General features: G+C 51.1%; 6 protein-coding genes across 6 annotated transcripts; 2 read left to right on the forward strand and 4 right to left on the reverse strand.

The window, feature by feature from the left end:
* Positions 1-656: 656 nt before the first annotated feature.
* On the forward strand, positions 657-2,393 carry N7443_010546 (putative MFS transporter; the record flags this gene model as incomplete). Its single annotated transcript, XM_056890602.1, has 6 exons — positions 657-677; positions 729-803; positions 863-1,115; positions 1,171-1,212; positions 1,266-1,737; positions 1,808-2,393. The coding sequence occupies 6 exons, from the start codon at positions 657-659 to the stop codon at positions 2,391-2,393; spliced, it is 1,449 nt and encodes a 482-aa protein (XP_056737093.1).
* An 820-nt stretch (positions 2,394-3,213) lies between these two features.
* On the reverse strand, positions 3,214-4,513 carry N7443_010547 (oleate delta-12 desaturase; the record flags this gene model as incomplete). The annotated part of the gene is made up of 3 exons (XM_056890603.1): positions 3,214-3,578; positions 3,633-4,407; positions 4,460-4,513. The coding sequence occupies 3 exons, from the start codon at positions 4,511-4,513 to the stop codon at positions 3,214-3,216; spliced, it is 1,194 nt and encodes a 397-aa protein (XP_056737094.1).
* A 5,457-nt stretch (positions 4,514-9,970) lies between these two features.
* Positions 9,971-11,993, reverse strand: N7443_010548 (FHA domain protein; the record flags this gene model as incomplete). The annotated part of the gene is made up of 5 exons (XM_056890604.1): positions 9,971-11,146; positions 11,198-11,448; positions 11,509-11,641; positions 11,705-11,913; positions 11,978-11,993. The coding sequence occupies 5 exons, from the start codon at positions 11,991-11,993 to the stop codon at positions 9,971-9,973; spliced, it is 1,785 nt and encodes a 594-aa protein (XP_056737095.1).
* A 1,020-nt stretch (positions 11,994-13,013) lies between these two features.
* Positions 13,014-15,131, reverse strand: tom70 (putative mitochondrial outer membrane translocase receptor (TOM70); the record flags this gene model as incomplete). The annotated part of the gene is made up of 5 exons (XM_056890605.1): positions 13,014-13,258; positions 13,311-13,784; positions 13,846-14,617; positions 14,679-14,758; positions 14,819-15,131. 5 exons carry the CDS (start codon positions 15,129-15,131, stop codon positions 13,014-13,016), a joined length of 1,884 nt encoding a protein of 627 aa, XP_056737096.1.
* A 426-nt stretch (positions 15,132-15,557) lies between these two features.
* Positions 15,558-16,346, forward strand: N7443_010550 (S15/NS1 RNA-binding; the record flags this gene model as incomplete). The annotated part of the gene is made up of 1 exon (XM_056890606.1): positions 15,558-16,346. The coding sequence occupies one exon, from the start codon at positions 15,558-15,560 to the stop codon at positions 16,344-16,346; it is 789 nt and encodes a 262-aa protein (XP_056737097.1).
* A 183-nt stretch (positions 16,347-16,529) lies between these two features.
* N7443_010551 (tryptophan--tRNA ligase WRS1) lies at positions 16,530-17,894 on the reverse strand (the record flags this gene model as incomplete). Its single annotated transcript, XM_056890607.1, has 2 exons — positions 16,530-17,439; positions 17,503-17,894. 2 exons carry the CDS (start codon positions 17,892-17,894, stop codon positions 16,530-16,532), a joined length of 1,302 nt encoding a protein of 433 aa, XP_056737098.1.
* Between the last annotated feature and the right edge of the window lie 850 nt (positions 17,895-18,744).

The following is an 18,744-nucleotide window of genomic DNA, read 5'->3' on the forward strand; positions in this document are numbered from 1 at the left end:
CCAAGACGGACTCCATAAGCGAGGGACTTGTCTCTTTCAGTCTCGACTGTCAAACACCGCGGAAGCGAAGCCAATCCATGGTTAATTTCTAGCCACGCTATTTGGCCTCGTGATTGCTTGATTCCTAACATTGACTCACTCCTATCCTGACGAGTACGCGGCCCCTCTGCAAGATCTTCGCAACTAATGCGATGCAAAAGACAGTAGAACTGAAAAAAAAAAAAAAAAAAAATGCCATAGTGTACGAGACGCCCTCTTTCGCGGACTTATTCATCCATCTCTCAAAGGAAAAAAAAAAAAAAAAAAAAAAAAAAAAAAAAAGAGGCCCCAAAACCACGAGCTACCCCCTGTTTAGTAGTGCACGACCTTGCGGCGCAGACAAGGATGTGGTCCCGAATCGCATCCGAGATTCCCAGAATCGCCCCACGGACTACCCGACAACGCCATCCAGTCAATGATGGCTTCTCCTCGTGGTGAAAGCTGGCTAACCTGCGGGGAAACGGTCTAGTCTTATTAACATCCCCGGTGTGGCTTTCTTAATTCCCGAGTTGAAAAGCCGGAAACGCGACTTAAAGGCAGGGTGCATCCCCCAGGTATCCTCCCACTATCATACGATTCTTCCCCACATTCCAGTCTACCGGAGTGTTTGTATCAAGATGACGGCTGGAGATCCTAGAGTGAGTATTGCATCCCACTAATCCAGATCTACTGCTAATGCCTGTCTATAGCTCTTCCCACGGCGGGTGTGCTATGCCGCTCTTCTTACCGTCAATGTCTACGTCTTTATGGGGAACATGTACTCGGTAAGTTGATCCGCTCTTTCGACCTGGACCCTGGTTCTGACTTGCTACTCTAATCCTAGTCCGGGATTGCGACCGGGTTTGAGTCCCTAGCCATCTCACTCCATGCAGACAACTCAAAGTTATCAGCCCTTGTCACTTATTCAGTTCTTTCCATGGGTTTGGCCAACTTATTCTGGATGCCTTTGGCCCTGTGCTTCGGAAAGCGTCCTATTGTTATCATCTCTATGATGATGTTCCTAGGCGGTTGTATTTGGTCTGCAGTTGCCAAGGATTACAATAGTTTACTCGGCTCACGAGTCTTTGCCAGTTTCGGTGAGTTGGACGGTTCAAACTCCGCAGCGGTTGACGTTGGCTAATATATGTATAGGATATGGTGCTATTGAGTCGCTGGGACCCAGTATCCTCGCAGGTATGCCTTGCTTCATTTGATAACCCTCGATCATTTTCCTAACGGCCCCTTAGATCTCTTCTATGAGCGAAACTACTCGAGCGCTATGGCTGTATATGCCGCTTTCTTGTCTGGTGGCTCCCAGATCGGCCCTGTTATTGCGGGATATCTTATTCAAGCCCGTGGATGGCGGTGGTTCTTCATTCTCTGCTCTATCATCGCCGCTGTCAACTTGGTTACCACAATCTTCATGCTTCCCGAGACCATCTATGACCGCGATGAAGAGCCCGAAGTCATTGATGATTTCGAGAAGGGCGCGACCGGTCACCTTGAAGCCGTTCAAACTTGTCAATCCCAAGTTGGTGACCGTGTCAAGATGGACTATGGGGAATACACGAAGAGCCTTTTCACTTTCCGCATCACCAAGGAAGCCAGGGAGAAGGGTGTCCTCAAGCACTTGGCCTATGTTTTCGTACTTCCATTGCCCATGTTGTTGGTTCCCGGCGTGCTGATCGCCTCGATCATGTATGGTGTTGTTCTTGGAGGGTAAGCGTCTTTCCTTCATCCGCTATCGACGATTTCATCTGTGAACGACCTGCTAATAAACTATCTATAGAATCGTCGCGATCTCCACCCTCGCTCCCTCCCTCTTCGGACCACCACCCTATCTGTTTACCTCTGCCGACCTAGGCCTTTTCACACTCAGCAGCTTCATCGGTATCATCATTGCCTGGCCCATCGCCGGCCCCCTGACCGATCTCTTCTCCCGTTGGATGCGCAAGCGTAACAACAACGTCCACAAGCCCGAGCATCGTCTCCCTGCACTTATCATCCCATTCCTCATTTGCCCCGTCGGTCTGATCGTGTTCGGATACACAGTCGCCCGGTCAGCGCATTACATTCAGCCTGCCGTTGGTGCGGCCATCAACTCCGCTGCGCTGACCCTCGTTCCCTCTGTCATGCTCTCGTATGTCGTGGACTCCTACCCACATACTAGCGGCGAGGCACTGGTACTGGTCAACGCGTCTAAGAACATTGTTGCCTTTGGCATTGCTAGCAGCTGTTATTCTTGGTTGGCTGCGTCGGGCGTGGCTGACATGTTCTATGAACTTGCGGGCATGGAGTGGGCGGCTATTGGATTGGCGTTGCCGCTATACTTTGCTGGGCCTTGGTTGCGGTCCCGGACCACTAAATTGTTCTGAGGTGTTTGTCTATAATGGGGTACAATTATACAATGACGCTGGCTGTCAGTTTAGTAATGATACTTTCTTCTAATGATTACGGTTTCAAGACAAAAAACGTGGATACCCAATTTCACCACTAGTGCGAAGGCTGTTATCTACGTACCGAGTATTGCCATCTAACACTTTCATTCACACGACCGTAAATTCTCGAAGAGCCCCAACATTGACACCTCTTTCAACCCTCGAGTCTTCCACAAATTGAGGCTGGCCGCTGGCCGCCTGTTGAGCAGTGGGGCTATATCAGATAGGGCACAGTCGTGGGCAAAACAAATATAAATAATTGGATCTCTGTCCAAAGCCTGTAAAGATGTAATAGTCTGCTGCGCAGTCTCATGCTAACTGAGCTTATAAAAGAGATATCGACGGCCCATGCTGCCATTCAACATACCGCATTCCGGATCTACAGCAGTCTCAGAGGTAAATCTACGTGTCTGCTGTACCACTCCTGGAATCCCAACCAACATTCACGTTTTTGGACGGTCTATTCATCAAAGTGATGCCAATATTATGTGGCTAAAGCCTCACAGTCAGGTGGAAAGCAATCTAGGACGAAATTCAATGATGGTTACCATGGTTCATTTCACATCCTACTATTTCTAACTAAAGCTTTCATGATGCGTTGCGTTAGTTTAGTAGATCACAGTCCAATACGTGCTACTGATCAAAGATTTGCGAAAGGTGATGAAGACGATGTAGTGGAGTCTAGTCTAATCTATTTTAAACCTCTATGCACAAAAACAAAACGTGTAAAGCATGAGCGGAAGAAATGGTGGAAGTCCTAGTTCAGCTTCTTTCCTGCTTCAGGACGCACCCAGTGCAGCTCACCCTTAGAGTCTGCATCGGTCTTGACCTTGCAGGATCCGAAGGTGTCGGCCAGAGACTTGAGGTACATTCCCTCGTCCAGGCGGTACTGCTTTCCAAGGAAAGGAGTGACGGCGTTGGTAGCCTCCTCGGCGTGGTAGAAAGGAATCTTGGGGAAAAGGTGGTGGATGACATGGTAGTCAATGATCTCGTGGAACAAGTGGCGTCCAATCCAGCCGAAGCGGCGGTCAACAGTGCAAAGAGCACCCTTGACGAAAGTCCACGCGTTCTCATCATAGTGAGGCACATCGGGGTGGGTGTGGTGCAGGTAAGTAATGGCAACTAATTTCATGTTAGAAAATTGTTCGCTTGTCTATCTAGAGAAGAGATTCTTACCCAGCCAGTGGTGAACCCACATATAGGGAACAACATAAAGAAGGACGACCTTCCAGCTACCGATGTGTTGAGCCAGGTAGTAAAGAGAGGTTCCAACGATCAAAAGACCGATATCAGAGATGGCGATCAAAGGAGCTTGCGAGCTGGTGAACAGGGAGCCAATGGGGTCGAGATGGCTGTTTCTGAGCATCTTAGGCCCCTTCTCCTTGGGAGGCAGACTCTTGTTACCAGCGCTGACGTTGAACAGCATGTAAAGCTGCCATCCGAAAAGCTGGTGGCCGAGCAGAGTGATAGCGTGGTAGAGAGGAGTCTCCTCAACCAGCTCGATGAACTTGCTGAACATAGAGGGCTCCTGGGCCTTGACCTCAGACTCAGTGGCGGGCACAAAGACAACATCCTTGTCGATGTGAGCATGGTAACGGTGATGTCTACCGTGGGTGATCTTCCACGAGAAGAAAGGCACCATGAGAAGAGAGTGCACAGCCCAGCCAACAACATTGTTGAGCTTGTTGTAAGCAGAGAAAGCGCCGTGACCGCACTCGTGGCCAATGATCCAGATGCCGACACCAACGCAGCCCTGGGCAAACCCATAAAGGATCCACGCGGCGGCTCGGAGAGTGGGCGAGGGCAGATAATCAATGTTCAGAGCCAGATAGACGAGCACTGAGGCATAGATAAAGTCACGAAGCAGATACAAAATTCCACGCAGAGCAGAGCGCTCAAAGCAGTGAGCAGGGACCTTGCTTCTGATGAAGCCATAAGTAAGATCCTTGGCCTATTCGGGGTCAGCATGAACAGAACTTGTTCAAATGAATGAGGTGAAATACCTCAGCGTCGCCCTTCAATTGGATAACGGGCTCTATCGTCTGAATAGTCGACATCTTTGCAATTGCTCCAGAAAACAAGAAACTAGAACGTAAAACAAGAATGAAAGCAGAATTAAAGACCTAGCCCCTTGGTTGAAAATTTATTTACATGAATCGCATGGTAGACTGATTGGTTCGTAGTACCCTAAAGATGGAGCCCTATGCGGATCCCTTTCTAGCCCCCTTCTAGATGGTGGCGGCCCCTTTCCATGGATGGGGGCCTCGACGGGCCAATGTCACCGTCCGGATCATTCCATTCTGCTGTCCGAGTTCCTGGTCTCGCTTAGTCGCCCAACAAAACTGTAGGGAAAGACGTTGATTTTCGGGGGATTCGCGTGGAGCAGTTTTTGTTCCTCTGCCTAGCGCTTAATTTAATACCCTTGGCTGCGCCCTTATAGGCCCAAAAGGCGCTACTGAGTTTGAGTCTAATCGCTAGTCCCTATGGAGCCCCCCTGACAGTTTCATTTTTCATTTTTTATTTTTCTATTTTATCTTTTCTTTTCAGAAACACTTAGCCGTCTTGGTGTTAGTTGGTGTCTCGTCGAACCATTCTGCCGTTTATCAACTAACAAAATGTTTGGGTTCGGCAAACAAGTGTTCAAATGTTCCCAAAGCCTTGGGTGTCCGGTGTCCACTGTCAACGGTGGTGCATATGCAGCTAGATAACACAAATACATGGCCAATTGACATTAGACAAAGCCCAGTTCCGAGCCGAGACGCGTCTTTTGCTGTCACAGACCAAAAAAAATAAAAAAATAAAAATTGGACTGATAATCAGGGGAAGTTGTTGAGCCGGACCCGTTAGAAGAGGCAAAAGGCGATATGGGGCAACTAACCCGAAGCAGATTGTGGGCCAAGCTTAAGACCTCAACAAATAGAATTCTGAAAGGAAAAGGCCTCACATTGCAAATAGCTACTCATTGAATGGTAGGCTTCCTAGCACGCTTGGAAAAACAATGATTGGAAATCCCATTGAGTGAATGACAAAATGAAATTGGAATTCTTCCCCCTGACCTGGAAGGCAAGGGCAGCATACAGTGGATAGAAGCTCCCGTTCACGGGCCCTCTCAGTGGAATACCGAGGTCGATGTGACTTTCCGTCTCGTATCCCTTAGGACACGACCCCGTTCCCCCGTGATCGGAGCCGATCGCGATGCGACAGGAGTGTGGCGGCATATCGCGCCAATGCTTATCAATTGGCTACATCGGGAAGCAACGCGTGTCGAAGCACAGCCTCCAGCACAGCCCGAGATCGCAATGCACCATTCTCTGTTGCGGGTATAGTGTGTCGGTGGCATGTAGGACCTTTGGAGAGTTTACCTTCCGATGCGGAGAATGATACTATTCATAGTTCGTCTTGCATGTGAATGTAGAATCCACACGTGCTTTTTGAAAACTTCAAATTCGTGTTTCATTCTGTGGAGTCGCCGCCTCGTGTTCGTACTAACTAGTGTGTCAAAAGCAGAAAAAGGAAGCCGAAAAGATGATGCTAGTTACGCCTGTGGAACGACCGCTTCAATCACGTGTCCTGCCAGGAGTCGGAAACATGTACAACCTGTACCTTAGCATCCTATGCGAGAACGACAGTCAAAAGGAAGAAAAATTTGAAGAAGAAACATTGAAGTGAAAGAGAAGAAGGAAGGAAGAAAATGAAGTAGATAGTGAATCCATATATGAGATCCAGTGCCACATCTAAGTGGCAGGCGTATGATCACGATTCAACTTGGACAACACTTATGAGGCCATTCATAAATTGCGAGGCGTGTCTGCCTCGACTCGTCCGCGGCCTGGGTCATCTCTAGGGGGTCTATACCGTTTCCAAGATCGTGTTGTCCGCGGGTCAAGATGTGATGAGTATGACGTTGATGGACTGCGACTCAAGGAGCCCGGGGAGGACGGCGCTGATGATTCTGGCGTTGTGTTCGCTGTGGCGGGGGCAACTGTACTATTTGTGGCCGATCGGACGGCAGCAGCCGCAGCGGCGGGATTGCAATGGGCACAGACGAAGATGTGAAACCCCCGGCCTTCACAGCTGGTGCAAATTGCTCCCCTATTGAATGTATCAATATGGATTCGTCATGGAGATAAGGGATGGAGTACTTACCTTGGAGCGTTCCCAGCACAGCTACGGCACGTCGAGACAGTTCTTCCACCAATGCAGGATATGTGTTCAGGGTCGAGATTGAAGAGGGAGACTTTGGAGGTGGCCATTTTGCAATAGTAAGGGTAGTACGGCCTGGGCCCGGTAAGGATGAGATCGAAGGTATGATAAATTTCGAAGCTTATGTATCCCGATATTTCCTAGTTTGGTTTCGCTTGCCGGTTGTCAAGGATTGTTTTGGTTGATCCAAGGGAAGCCGGGGCTTTATGAACGTGCCTTGGCAATTTAGCCACTGTCGGAGACGAAAGCAACGAAAGCAACGCGTTGGATCACAGATCAGGCAAAGGGAAAATATTGCCTGGGTAAAAATATAATGGGTCCGGAAATAGTAGAAACAGACGGGTTGCCTCTTATACGCGCGAGAGCTGGTGGCACACGACACCTCTTAAGGGAGATGTTACATTGCCCGAAAACAAAGAAGTTGATGACGCTGAGGGGATCTCATTTGATCAGTAGGGCATTTTGTTGCAATCAAATTGATTGCAGGTCAAATTGGGTATTGTGTAGTTAGGCGACTTGATCAGTCTCCGGCGTAGGCGACATATTTCAAGATCGTCATCTTCCAACAAAAGCCGCAGAAGTGGACCTGGCATAAGAGAAGAACGACGCCTGCTCCCGATTGGATTAAAGCGACCGCACGCGCAGCAGACCCCAGAGGCATGCAGCGGAGGGCTGACGCCGAAGCCCATGCCTTGATGCCCGGGATAAGGTACCCAGCGGCGCACGTTCAGGGTTGCTGAAACGGGCCGAGCTAGTGGGGACTGTTTTGGTCATAAGGTAGATCAAGTGAGTGAGGTTGTGCGCGACTGTGGACTAGCACTTGCTACCACCTGACTGCAACGGTGTTCCCGGACTGCGCGGCGGTTCAAAATGATAGTGCTTCCTAGGTAGAAAGAGAAACACGCTGCAGGGATCAGCCAACGGGCGTCACCAGCCACCACAAACAATAGACGCATCTAGCGTCGGGCAGGGCGTCACTCAGACTGAATTTGGTGTTGCCTACGCGGGAAAGAAGTACCAGGCGCATGGAAGCCACCACAGTTTTGTGTTACGAGTCCTAGAGCGGATACATATCAAGAGAGAGTAGACCGCTTCACTTTCGGACAGGAAATGGAGCTCACAAAGGAACGAAGATAAAAGGGGCTGAGCTGGACCGCCAAGGGGTAGTTGGACCTTCCATCCACGGCAAGCTGCATCCAACCATGCGAGGATTATCTGATTTCCGAGGTATATGGATCACATTCCCCTCCTGCCAGTATGATCTTTGTCAGCTTATGAGACTGCGCTCATAGACTTTCATGCGATGACTCCAATCTTGTCTTTCCATCTTGACGGGGTTGGAGGCGTTGGAGGGGCTGGTATGCATCATGTGTTTCAACAAGGTGGTAGTCATATGGCCTTGTGCATATAGTTCAAGCCGAGCCAACATTCCAGAGCAAGCGATTATTAGATATCAGGGACAAAACCGGGTTAATAAAAGGGCCATTGGGAGCGGCACGCCTTGTGTGTCATCTAGAGATTGCAGGCCCCCTCTTAATCAGCTCATTCAACCCCGAGATGGCAATGCACATTCGTAATCAGCCCTCGATCGACCGGGCTGGAACAAGCGGACATTATGGTAGTTGAGTTTCGGTGCATGTGAGCTCAGTTCCAGGGTCTCAAGTGAATATACCCCTGGCTCGAATGACGATGTGAGATGCGACTAATTTCGCAGGCCCAAAAAAGAAAAAAAAGAAAAGGTAACTAGTCTGACAAGCGAATTAGACGGTCAAGGACATGTCGAAAAGTTGACCTAGTGGCCAATCGCCTCATGTAGTGAGCGAAAACGAGCCCCCTGGAAGCGCTGTATATGCGACATGGCAGCCACCACGGTGGTCCTCCCCGCAGGTATCCGTCGAGCACTGCAGTGAGTAGACCGGACATATTTCCACACTAGGTCAAGGCTCTGAGGTTTGGGCGAAGTCGCCCTTGACAAGGCTTGATACAAGATCCTGGTAGATAGATTCAGATGCAAGGGTCCCCCCGGCAACCGTTGAGGACAAAAGTTGCTGATTCACCAGATGCTCCTGAGCTGAGATGTCTTACGGAGGCATTGTTGGAGTAAATCCTGCGCCTGTGATTGTGTGCAGCCAGTCAGCAGTAAGAAACGTGCCTGACAATTCGTGGCATGATACGTAACCCTAGTCAATTTGCATGCGTCTCACCGGTGCATCAAGTACATCGACTCCATCAGAGCGGAGAGCAAAGATGGGCCTGTTCGACCGGTTCGAGGCGAAGTGGGAGTGGGCTGCAGCCAGCCACTCTCCATCACGCACTAGACCCAGGATTCCAACGCAGACTGGGGTCAATGGCCTCACACGGCAGCGTACGTTCTTGAGAACCCAACACTCGAAAGGCTGTCTGTGACTCCCGGGGATTTCGGTGGTCGTGGCGGATTCATTGTTCGGGGGGATGTGGTGACACCACGCGCAGAGGAGATGTGACATAAGGTCGCCAGTCAGCTGACACGAATATGAGGAGCTGCAGCCCGATTGATGAACTGATCTCTCCATCTGATTCGGGGACCACGGACGGAGCGGCGCTCCGGGCTTTTTCGGCCGCCGATATTCTAACTGATCTGCCATCTGGTCTTTGGCTGCCAACGGAACTTCGGGCTCTGTTTGTTCCATCTGCGAGCTTGTTTTCGAGTGTTGGCGATAATCTTCGAGGACCACCCATCATTACGCTAACATAATTTCCACGTTGGACACGTAAATAATTACCCCTGCTGATTTTGGTAATATGAGATCACAGCGCGCTTTCAAACAGCTGGTACCTGGCAGCATTGGGACAGCATCGCCTCTGGACCTCCAATGCTCCAATCTCGCTACTTTGAAAAGAGCTATGGCATTCTATGAAGACAGTGTAGAGAGAGAACTAAATAGGACAGGATATTGGTAATTTATTCTTGATAATCATTATGACCAGCTTGGGGATCGCCATTGCAAAGGGGGAGATATCATAAGCGACGAGAGATATGGTTCACAACGAGATTGTGGTCGATGGAACACAAATCCTTGAGGTGATGAGAACGCAATACAAAGGCACAGGGAAATCAAAAGGGGTAAGTGAAAAGAGAAAACCAAACACCCACCGCACCAACAAATCCAAACTCCAGTCCTAGTAACTCCGTATCCTGTGACTCAACTCTTGCCCAGTAAATGGAGCAAGAAAATGTCTGCAATTGAAGTCACAGAATATAACGGGAGGGGAGGGGGAAACCAAGGGTTATCAACCAGGTAACTCAGGATGACGCCTATGATCCATGTGAACTACTGGAAGTACTCCGCCGGAAGGGCTGCCAGGAGAGCGATGGTGCCGAGACCACCAAGGAGGGCGCTGATGACTGCCGTGGCAGTGTAGCCAGCCATGGTATTGGATGAAGAGTGCGAGGTCTTGGCTCGCTTAGGTGAAGGCTCACTCTCTGTGAGGGCGGATGTGATAGCATTAACCAGTTCCGGTTTGGGAATGCTATCGAGATCCGGCTGCGATGCAGGGGCAATAATCTCGGCTTCCTGTGCATCTTGTTGCTCGGCATCTTGGGTCTCCATCTCAGAGGCCTTCCGCTTCAGGGAAACTGAATCAGTATCGGAGCTGAGCTCCTTGGGGAGCGAGGGAAGCGGGGTGGGCTCTCTGAGAGGAGATGATGGATTGGAGTCAAAGTTCCGCTGATATGTGGAGCCATACTTGCACGAGAAGGGGCCATCTGCGTATTCAAAGCGCGGATAAGGTATGTGAGGTGCAGGGGGAAAGCTTTGAGGCATTCTCCATGGATTGGCCTCATAGCACGGAGGAGGCAAAAATGAAGGGCCAGGCTGGAAAGATGGACCTGGGAAATGATATGCTGGGGGACTGACCAGGGGGTTGCTAGGCTTGGGCTCCATAGTCTCGGGCTTGATATGAGGGGCGGTGTCCACAGAGTGCAGCTTTTCTAGCGAAAGCACGTCGGGGTTGACGAAGGGAGCAGTAATGATATTCGTATTGATGTAGACCCCATCGTCGTCGTCGTCGTTATCGTCATTATAAGAGTTGTTCTCAACAGAAGACTCTTTCTCAGACAAGACATCCGAGTCCGAGGCATATTCAGAATCAGAATCATCTTCATGGGGCGGTTGGAACCCGTCGTGCTCCCTATCATAACAAGGGAAGACGTTCTCGTAATGAGATGCGTCAAGCTCGGCGACATCCGCGTCCGCATCAGCACTCACGTCAGCATTTACATCCTCACTCACATCAGCACAGTCAGTGCTCTTGATGAGCAAAGACGATACCGATTCCTCAAGCTCTGATTCCTCCTCGTCGGAGTTTGTGGAATCATCGGACTCGTCTTCAAGGACATCTCCATAATCAGAGGTTTCATTTTCCGAAGACTTGAGCTCTTCGTCCATATGCTGCTCTTCCTGTACGGTCTGGGGCAGAGGTTGTTCGTCCTCATCGACACAGATGGGCTCCAGCGGATGAGCAAACATTTTCGGCCATCGGGTAAATGGAAATCGTACCTTTGGAACTAGGATGTCTTCGATATCACTGTCATCTTCGGGGACACAGAAAGTGTTGGTGGAGGTAGAGGGCCTGAGCTTTGACGCGGGAGGGGTGATGCATTCAATGATGCTGGACTTCACTGGAACTTCATCGCTGGTAGGACATCTGCATAGTGAGTCAGTCCAGAGCCTGCTAATACGGACAACAGGTGAGTCATACTCGTCGACCCAGTGGAATTTGCACTTCACCACCAGAGCGGGATACGTTTCTGTTTATAGGGTCAGTCTATCAGTTGGCATCAAAAGGGTAAGTGAGTCAGGATACGAACCATCCTCTCGGTCCACAGGCACACCAAATGTCAGAACGTCTCCATGGATGAGCGGAGTCTTCTCGCCGATGATCAGTCTTGAGTTGTTGATCCATGTTCCGTGAGTTGAACCATAGTCGCAGATGTAGATATTCTGCAGTCAGTTCCCATCAGCAAGTTGTTTAAAAAGAGCATGAACAGAATGTTGCCAACATACGTGTATTTCTGGAGCGATGCTCAGCTCAGCATGGTCTCGAGACATCACTCGGGAGTCGAACCACGCATTATCTTGAGCGGGGGAGCGGTTCTTGATTCCACGCTTTGAACAGCGTCCAATCTCGATGGTTGGGTTGGAGGCAGAGAGGGTGAACGAGCGGACGAGGGCAAGCTCGGCGTTGAGGTTGACGGGTGAGAGCACCACCGACACTGGAAAGTCATGGAAGATTAAGCAAGTGTTGGGCAGACTTACGATCAAGGACGAGGGACTTACCTTGCACGTCCGACATTTTGGCGGAGTCCGATGGTGACGGCAGCATGTATGGTGAGGCGGGTGGATGTTGGAAGAACAGGGGGAGTGTGGTCTAGATGACGCAGGTTAGATGAAGATAAGAAGCGGTCATATGTGCCAACGGAGAAGCCCAGGCTGCAGCGGAGGCTGATAAGCACGGGACCTGGGGTCGGTGAGAGCTTACCGGGTTCGTCCGGCTGTTACGGAAAACACCCAAGCACAGTGATTTAAGAAAGAAGGTTCGCAAAAGGTGAAGAAGGCAGGATGGGGACAGGACAGGATAGGCAGAAAGTGAAGGTGAGGAAGCAGGAGGGGAGAGGGGTAGATGATGAATCAGGTTGGTCACGGCTTCGTGGGGGGGCCGGTCCCTGAGGACCCTTGGATGGACGCGGTCTGACCCAGAAATGGAATGAAAAGAAAAGGAGTCGTGCGGTAATCACTTCTCTATTTTCGAAGTTTGGTTAATGTTAAAAAGCAATAAATGTAGTAGACTGGGTCAAGTAGAGGCATGTAAATGGTTGTTATCACGGGGTGGGGCGCATCTTCTTATCGCATCCCACTTGTGGATCTCCCGGGGAAGATTAGATGGAGTTCACTATACTACTGCTACCCACATGTTGCCGGCTATTCCCATAGTCAGATTATTACTACTACTACTACTACTACTACTATTACTACTACTACAACTGATGCTGCCTTGTATACTGAATACATCAGTCACATTCACCTCTATGGTACACAAATTACTCTCCAATGTTTACAACCCAATGCAAGTGTCCTGCCCTGAACATCCCGGTATCTCTGGATATTATCGCCCCAAGATCAAAGCAACACGAAGAGGGAATATGTCAGGAGATACTAAATACAGGCAGAGAAAAAATGACCGGGGCCCCACCAGAGCCACAGAATCCGGGATTCGAAAGGGGGTTAATTAGACATGCATCCGAGTCCACGCCTCGGAGACGGACAAGAAACGAAAGAGGGAAGAGTGTAGAAATAACATTCGCGGCAAGCACTTTTACATGCCGGGCCCGGCACCCATGGCGCCCATGGAGTTAAGGCGAGCAGCCAGCTGGGGGTACTTCTCCTGAACCTCAAGCTGGGTACGGGTGGCCTCGGCGTAGGAGATGGCGTTGATGATCTCGGCCTCGGTGCGGGCAAGCTCGGCAGCACGCTCAAAGTACTTGAGAGCCTGCGAGACCTTGCCCTGCTGGAGGAGCAGCTGGGCCATGGTGCCGACAGCGATGTCGCACTCGGGGTCAACTAGACAACATGTTAGACGATCATGTCACATAGGCCGAACAGGTTCACTTACTAATGAGAGCCTTCTGGCACAGGTTCTCGGCCTCGGTGAAGTCGTGCTTCCACTGGAAGAGAGCCAGAGCCTTGTTGATCAGGGGAAGGACATTGATGCCCATGGGCTTGCTGGCCTGCTCCATCTCGACGGCCTTGTCGAACTTCTCGACGGCCTCGGAGTAGTTCTGCTGGTCGAGCAGAAGCTCACCGTAGTAGTTGTACACGTCGGGAACCTCCTCGAAGTTCTTGACTGATCGGCGGAAAGTAGCCATGGCAGAGGCCACAGAGCCCATCTTGTACTGGGTCACACCAAGCTGGATGTGAGAGAAAATGAAGGACCGGTCGAGGTCGATTGACTTCTGGTAGTCCTTGGCGGCCTCGGCGAACTCGCCCAGGATGAAGTGGAGCTGGGCGCGGTGGTAGTAAATATCGGGGTCATCCTTGTTGTGGGTAATGGCAAGCTCGAAGTCGTCGGCGGCAGCATCCTTGTTTCCTGTTCAACTGTTAGAGAGAGGTTCCGTGACTGGAATACTTATGAGTTCAAATAAGCTTACCGAGCTCCAGGTGCAAGCTAGCGCGCTTGATGTAGCTCTGAACGAGGGAGGGCTGCAGCTCCACACTCTTGTTCAGGTCCTCGAGGGCATTGGTAGCGTTGCCACCGAGGTATGTGAAGGTAGCGCGCATGTTGAGAGCCAGGGCCTCGAAGTCCTGAAGGTCACCGGCCTCGATGGCCTTCTCGAACGAGGAAGCAGCATCTTCATAGCCCTCACTGGTCTTCTTGCCCATGGCAACCAGACCATGGCGGAGCAGACCCTTGCCAGAGTCCTCGCTCAACTCAACAGACTCCTCCAGACCCTCCGGGAGAGTGATGGGACGGAAGCTCTGTAGGTAGTTGGAAACGAAGGTAGCACTAGGCAGCTTCTTGCTGCGCGCATCCAGAATAGCCTTGCTCTTCTGCTCGGCCACCTTCTTCAGCAGACGCTCGAGGGAGTTGCGGCTGACATCGTTCGAGAAGCCATCGATAATGCAGCTGGCAGTGAAGTCAAGGAGGGCCTCGCTGAACTTGCTGAGGTGTTCGTAGGCAATGGCTCTCCGGTTCAAGGCCTTCACATACTCGCTGTCCATCGCGAGCGCAGCGCTGGTGTCCTCCACAACCTTCTCCCAATCCGACAACACATTGTAGCAGGCAGCGCGGTTCGAGTAGAAAACGGGGTCGGGCTTGCAGATGATAGCCTTTCCGTACAGAATAATGGCGTTGTTATAGTCCTTAGAGCCGTAGGCCTTGTTACCGGCGGCCTTCAGCTTAGCGGCATATTCCTTCCGGGTCTTCCATCGACTGTCAGTGGCTGAAGCTGGGTGAAACGACTCAATGGGCTGGAAAACAAACCTCCTCAGAGAGCTGGTCGACATTCGCCTCGTCAACATCGGGGATTTCCTCGGCGGGCTCCTCGGCCTTCTTGACAGGCTCTGCAATGATGTCAGTCGCGATTTCGCGATCGCATTCGGGAGGGGGAATTCATCACGCACCATCCTGGACAGAGGCAGTCTTGGTCTTCTCCTTCTCCTCGGCCTTTTTCTTCTCTTTCCGTCGCTGGTTCTTGCTCTTCTTCGGCGAGGAAGAAGCGCCGCTTACGGGCTTCTTCGAATCGGACAGGTAGTAGACAACACCGGCGCCAGTCACGACGACAGCAACACCGGCAATGGTATAGACGACAGCCTTATTCTCTGAGACCCAGTTGGAGATACGGTCCCAAACCGACTGTGTTGATGAAGCGGGAAGCTTCGAGGTATCCAACACCACCTGGGTGGGAGTTGCGGGTAACGGCGACTCGCTGGACATGATGTATGAAAGATCGGACACGGTGCTGTGAGAGTCCTGAATCTGCGCGATAGACCAGGATTAGATGCGCGTCAATTCTAAGGATAGGGGTGAGACGGACCAGTGACGCCAGTAGCGGGAAGTATGAGATAGGGAGAGAGTGACGAAGCTACGAGGAAAAGTCCTGAGTTGGATGATTCGGCACGGGCCAATCACGGCCACCACGACGGCAACCGCTCAAATTCTCCACAATCCGCAACCCGGTTTCGCCGGCAAAGGGATATTTGGATCTCGAGTCTACTCTCGAGTGATTAAGAAACACTCGCTTCTCTTACCTTGGGGAGTACTGCACAAAGCACGCGCTCAATTGCCGAAGACTGATCGCGGGTGAGGCGCGACTAACCTTAGGGCGGAATTGATGACCTCACGGCCTTTACCCTCCCAACTATGGCCGTGCCTTCCCCCGAGTCCTTTCAGATCATCTCGTCTCTTCGATACGACCCAGCCCTTCCTGATCTGGCCTCAAAACGTTCGAATGGCTATCCCGAACCTCTGCGCTCCCCATACTACCTTCTGGCCTACCACCAAGATCGGCTTATAACCGCGGCGCGCTTTTTCCAATGGAATAAAGCTCTGGACTGGCTACAGCAAGACTTGAGCTGTCTTGAAACTTTTCTCGATGCCTCAATTCCCGACAGACAACAGCCATGGCGGCTCAGGATTGTAGTAGATTGTAATGGCAAGGGCTTGGTCGATGTTCACCCGACACCAGCTATTGATCCCCTCAATCTCCTGGTTCCTTCGGTGCGTCCACCGACAGAGTCGACTATTTGGCGCGTGTATGTTGATCCACAGTCAACCAATCCCTCCGGGTTCACTACCCACAAGACCACGGCTCGGGAGGACTATACAGCTGCTCGGTTACGGGCGGGAATCAATTCCCCGGCGGAGACAGCGGAGGTCTTGGTAGTCAATCATGCTGGCGAGATTATGGAAGGAAGCATTACAACGCCGTACTTTCGGACCCGGGGAACATCTGGTCAAGCTTGGTTCACACCGCCGTTGAGCAGCGGTGGTAATGACGGCACCACCCGGAGATATGCATTGACTCAAGGGTTCTGCACGGAACGGAAACTTGTCAGGGCGGAGCTGGTCGATGGTGAAGAATGCTGGTTGAGTAATGGGGTTCGGGGATTCCTTCCTGGCGTAGTTGTGTTGAACCGCTCGCCCTGGTGAGAAGTAGAAGCCTCATACACAACCATTATTTGCGGAGGACCAGTCTTTGGAGCCCACGAGGAACTTTAAACCCGCATAAATGAATGATGAAAGCTGAATGTAAAAGTTTTATTTTATAGTACCAATCATGGATATTTGAAAGTCTTATTTTGCAAGATGAAATCGTTAAGCACCCGACGACCTCTATTTCTTTTCAGCCACAACAGGGTTGGGGTTACCCTTCCACTCCAAATCACGCGGGCGCATGTACTCGGCCACAATTTCATCGGTGACCTTAGCCCGGCGCTCCTGGAAGCCCTGGACGTACTTCTGCAGCTCGGCGATACAGATCTGCTTCAGCTCGCCAGTCATCATCTCACCCTTCTCGTAAGTGGAGCGGATGCGCTCCAGCTCCTCATCATCCTCCAGGAAGAAAGTCAAGTACTGGAAGGGCACGTCCACCTTAGAGTTACCACCCAGCTCGCGGTGCATCTCGGCGGTCTCCTGGCCACCAGAGAAGGCAAACTTGTTGATTTTGTTCTTGATCTTGTTCGGTGTGTCGCTCATGAAGATGGCAGAGCTGTCGATACTGGCGGACATCTTGGAGCCGGGGCCCTGAAGGGCGGGCAAGAAGATGGAGTGGATGAGAGAGGGCTTCTTGAATTTCATCTTCTCAGCGTGCTCACGGCACTGGCGGAAGTAGGGATCTTGATCAATGGCACAGGGGATCAGGCAGGGAATGGAAGCAACCTTCTTCTTGTCGGTACCGAAGATATGGGGGAAACTGGTGGCGAAAGCAGTGGCAGACTGAGTGGCACAGAAATGGAACTCGCCAATGTTGTTGCTGTCATTGAAGCCGAAGGTACCGCGGATCTGGTTGATTGTGATGCGCTTGGCCATGCGGCAGATGTTTTCGTAGAAGGCGCCACCAACGAAGTCGAAATCGCTGAAAATGAAAGTCTTCTTCATGTCGAATCCGACAGCAATAATATCCCGTGCGTTCAACTTGGTGAACCGCTTGGCATCCTCGATTTCGATCTTCTGGGAGTGCATGTACTTCTCGTCGTCGGTCATCATGATCACGAGGGGTACATCGAATACATCTTGCAACCACCTTTTTCACCGGAGCATATTAGCGTTGTAATCGACAGTCAATATGGAACAAAGAGTGTCATACTTGGTAAACTCGAATGGCACAGTGTGTCCCACGTGCATGCTGTCACTGCTGGGGCCACGGCCAGTGTAAAGGTAAAAGGGCTGGCCCTTCTCATGGCGGTCCAGAATCTTGTTCAGCTCGCGGTGGCTGAACACAATGCCTCGGCGCATGAAGCGATGAGGGCGGTGGCCGGTGACCTTCTCGAAGCGCTCAAGGATGTCCGGGGTGAGAGGACTGGCACCGAACTCGCGGGTGAGCTTCTCATAGTCGACGGGCAGGAGCTTGCCGGTTTCGTCAACACCGCCAGAGACATCGAACGGGGTAACGACCTGGCCGGTAGCCTTGGGTGCTGGGGCTGTTTCGGCGAGGCTCAAGTTGGTGAGCGCCGGAGGCTGGCCTGGTTCGTCCGCCATGATGTATGAATTGCAACTAGATTCAGACGATTAGAGTCTATAGCGCCGGTACGGTAGGATCTTTCTTACTCTTTGTGCAGTTTTGGAGACGGGGAATTTCTTGTGCCCCTCGCAAGATCGCCCGATGAGTCAGGCCCACCCGCTATCAGTGCGCGCTTTCATTGGTCGGACGCAGTGGGATGTCACGTGCGACTATATCCCCGCGCTGTCAACTCTTGTTTTCTGTTTTTGGCCTCTTTTTATACTATTTTCCGGTAACGTAATGCAGTATTCATAGCCTGTGAGTGAGTAGATCATGCTTCCCACCCCCAGGACTTGCGTGGTCGGGCCCCCAACGCCGTCGACGCCCCAGTAGTTATTATCCGGCACAAGTATACACCACAAAGTGCATTAACGCTTGCTGCTCCGTACGATCGGAGAATCTATTACCGCAAATGAGAATTGCTATGCATGCTGTAAGTATGGCGGTCATCACTTAGCGGTTTAAGAGTGCTACCCCGCAAATATCCAAGACTGCCCATTTGAGCTTGACATCGATTAATTTCAGCCCCGGCGGGTCTTGCATCTCGTGTATTTCGGCTTCTTGTCGTCACCTAGCATATGTTTAGCACCGTAAGCTCCTCGATGAAACATGTGAAAATATGTGAATGTCGGAGGGGGTTACATGTCAAATGGTTTTTTGGTGATCAAAAGAGTTGAATTTCTTCAATTATAACCCGAGCTGCAACTTGGCCTGACAATTCTCACTGACCCGGACTCAGTTCGTATATTAGGAAACAAATTACCCTGGCAACGAAAGCTTTGTCCTTGATGTCATCGCAACATTGATAAGCGGGAGTTGGAAAGCCGC

This window comes from Penicillium atrosanguineum (assembly GCF_028827265.1).
Source record: "Penicillium atrosanguineum strain IBT 20685 chromosome Unknown utg000008l_segment0_segment0, whole genome shotgun sequence".
Classification (NCBI taxonomy): Eukaryota; Fungi; Ascomycota; class Eurotiomycetes; order Eurotiales; family Aspergillaceae; genus Penicillium; species Penicillium atrosanguineum.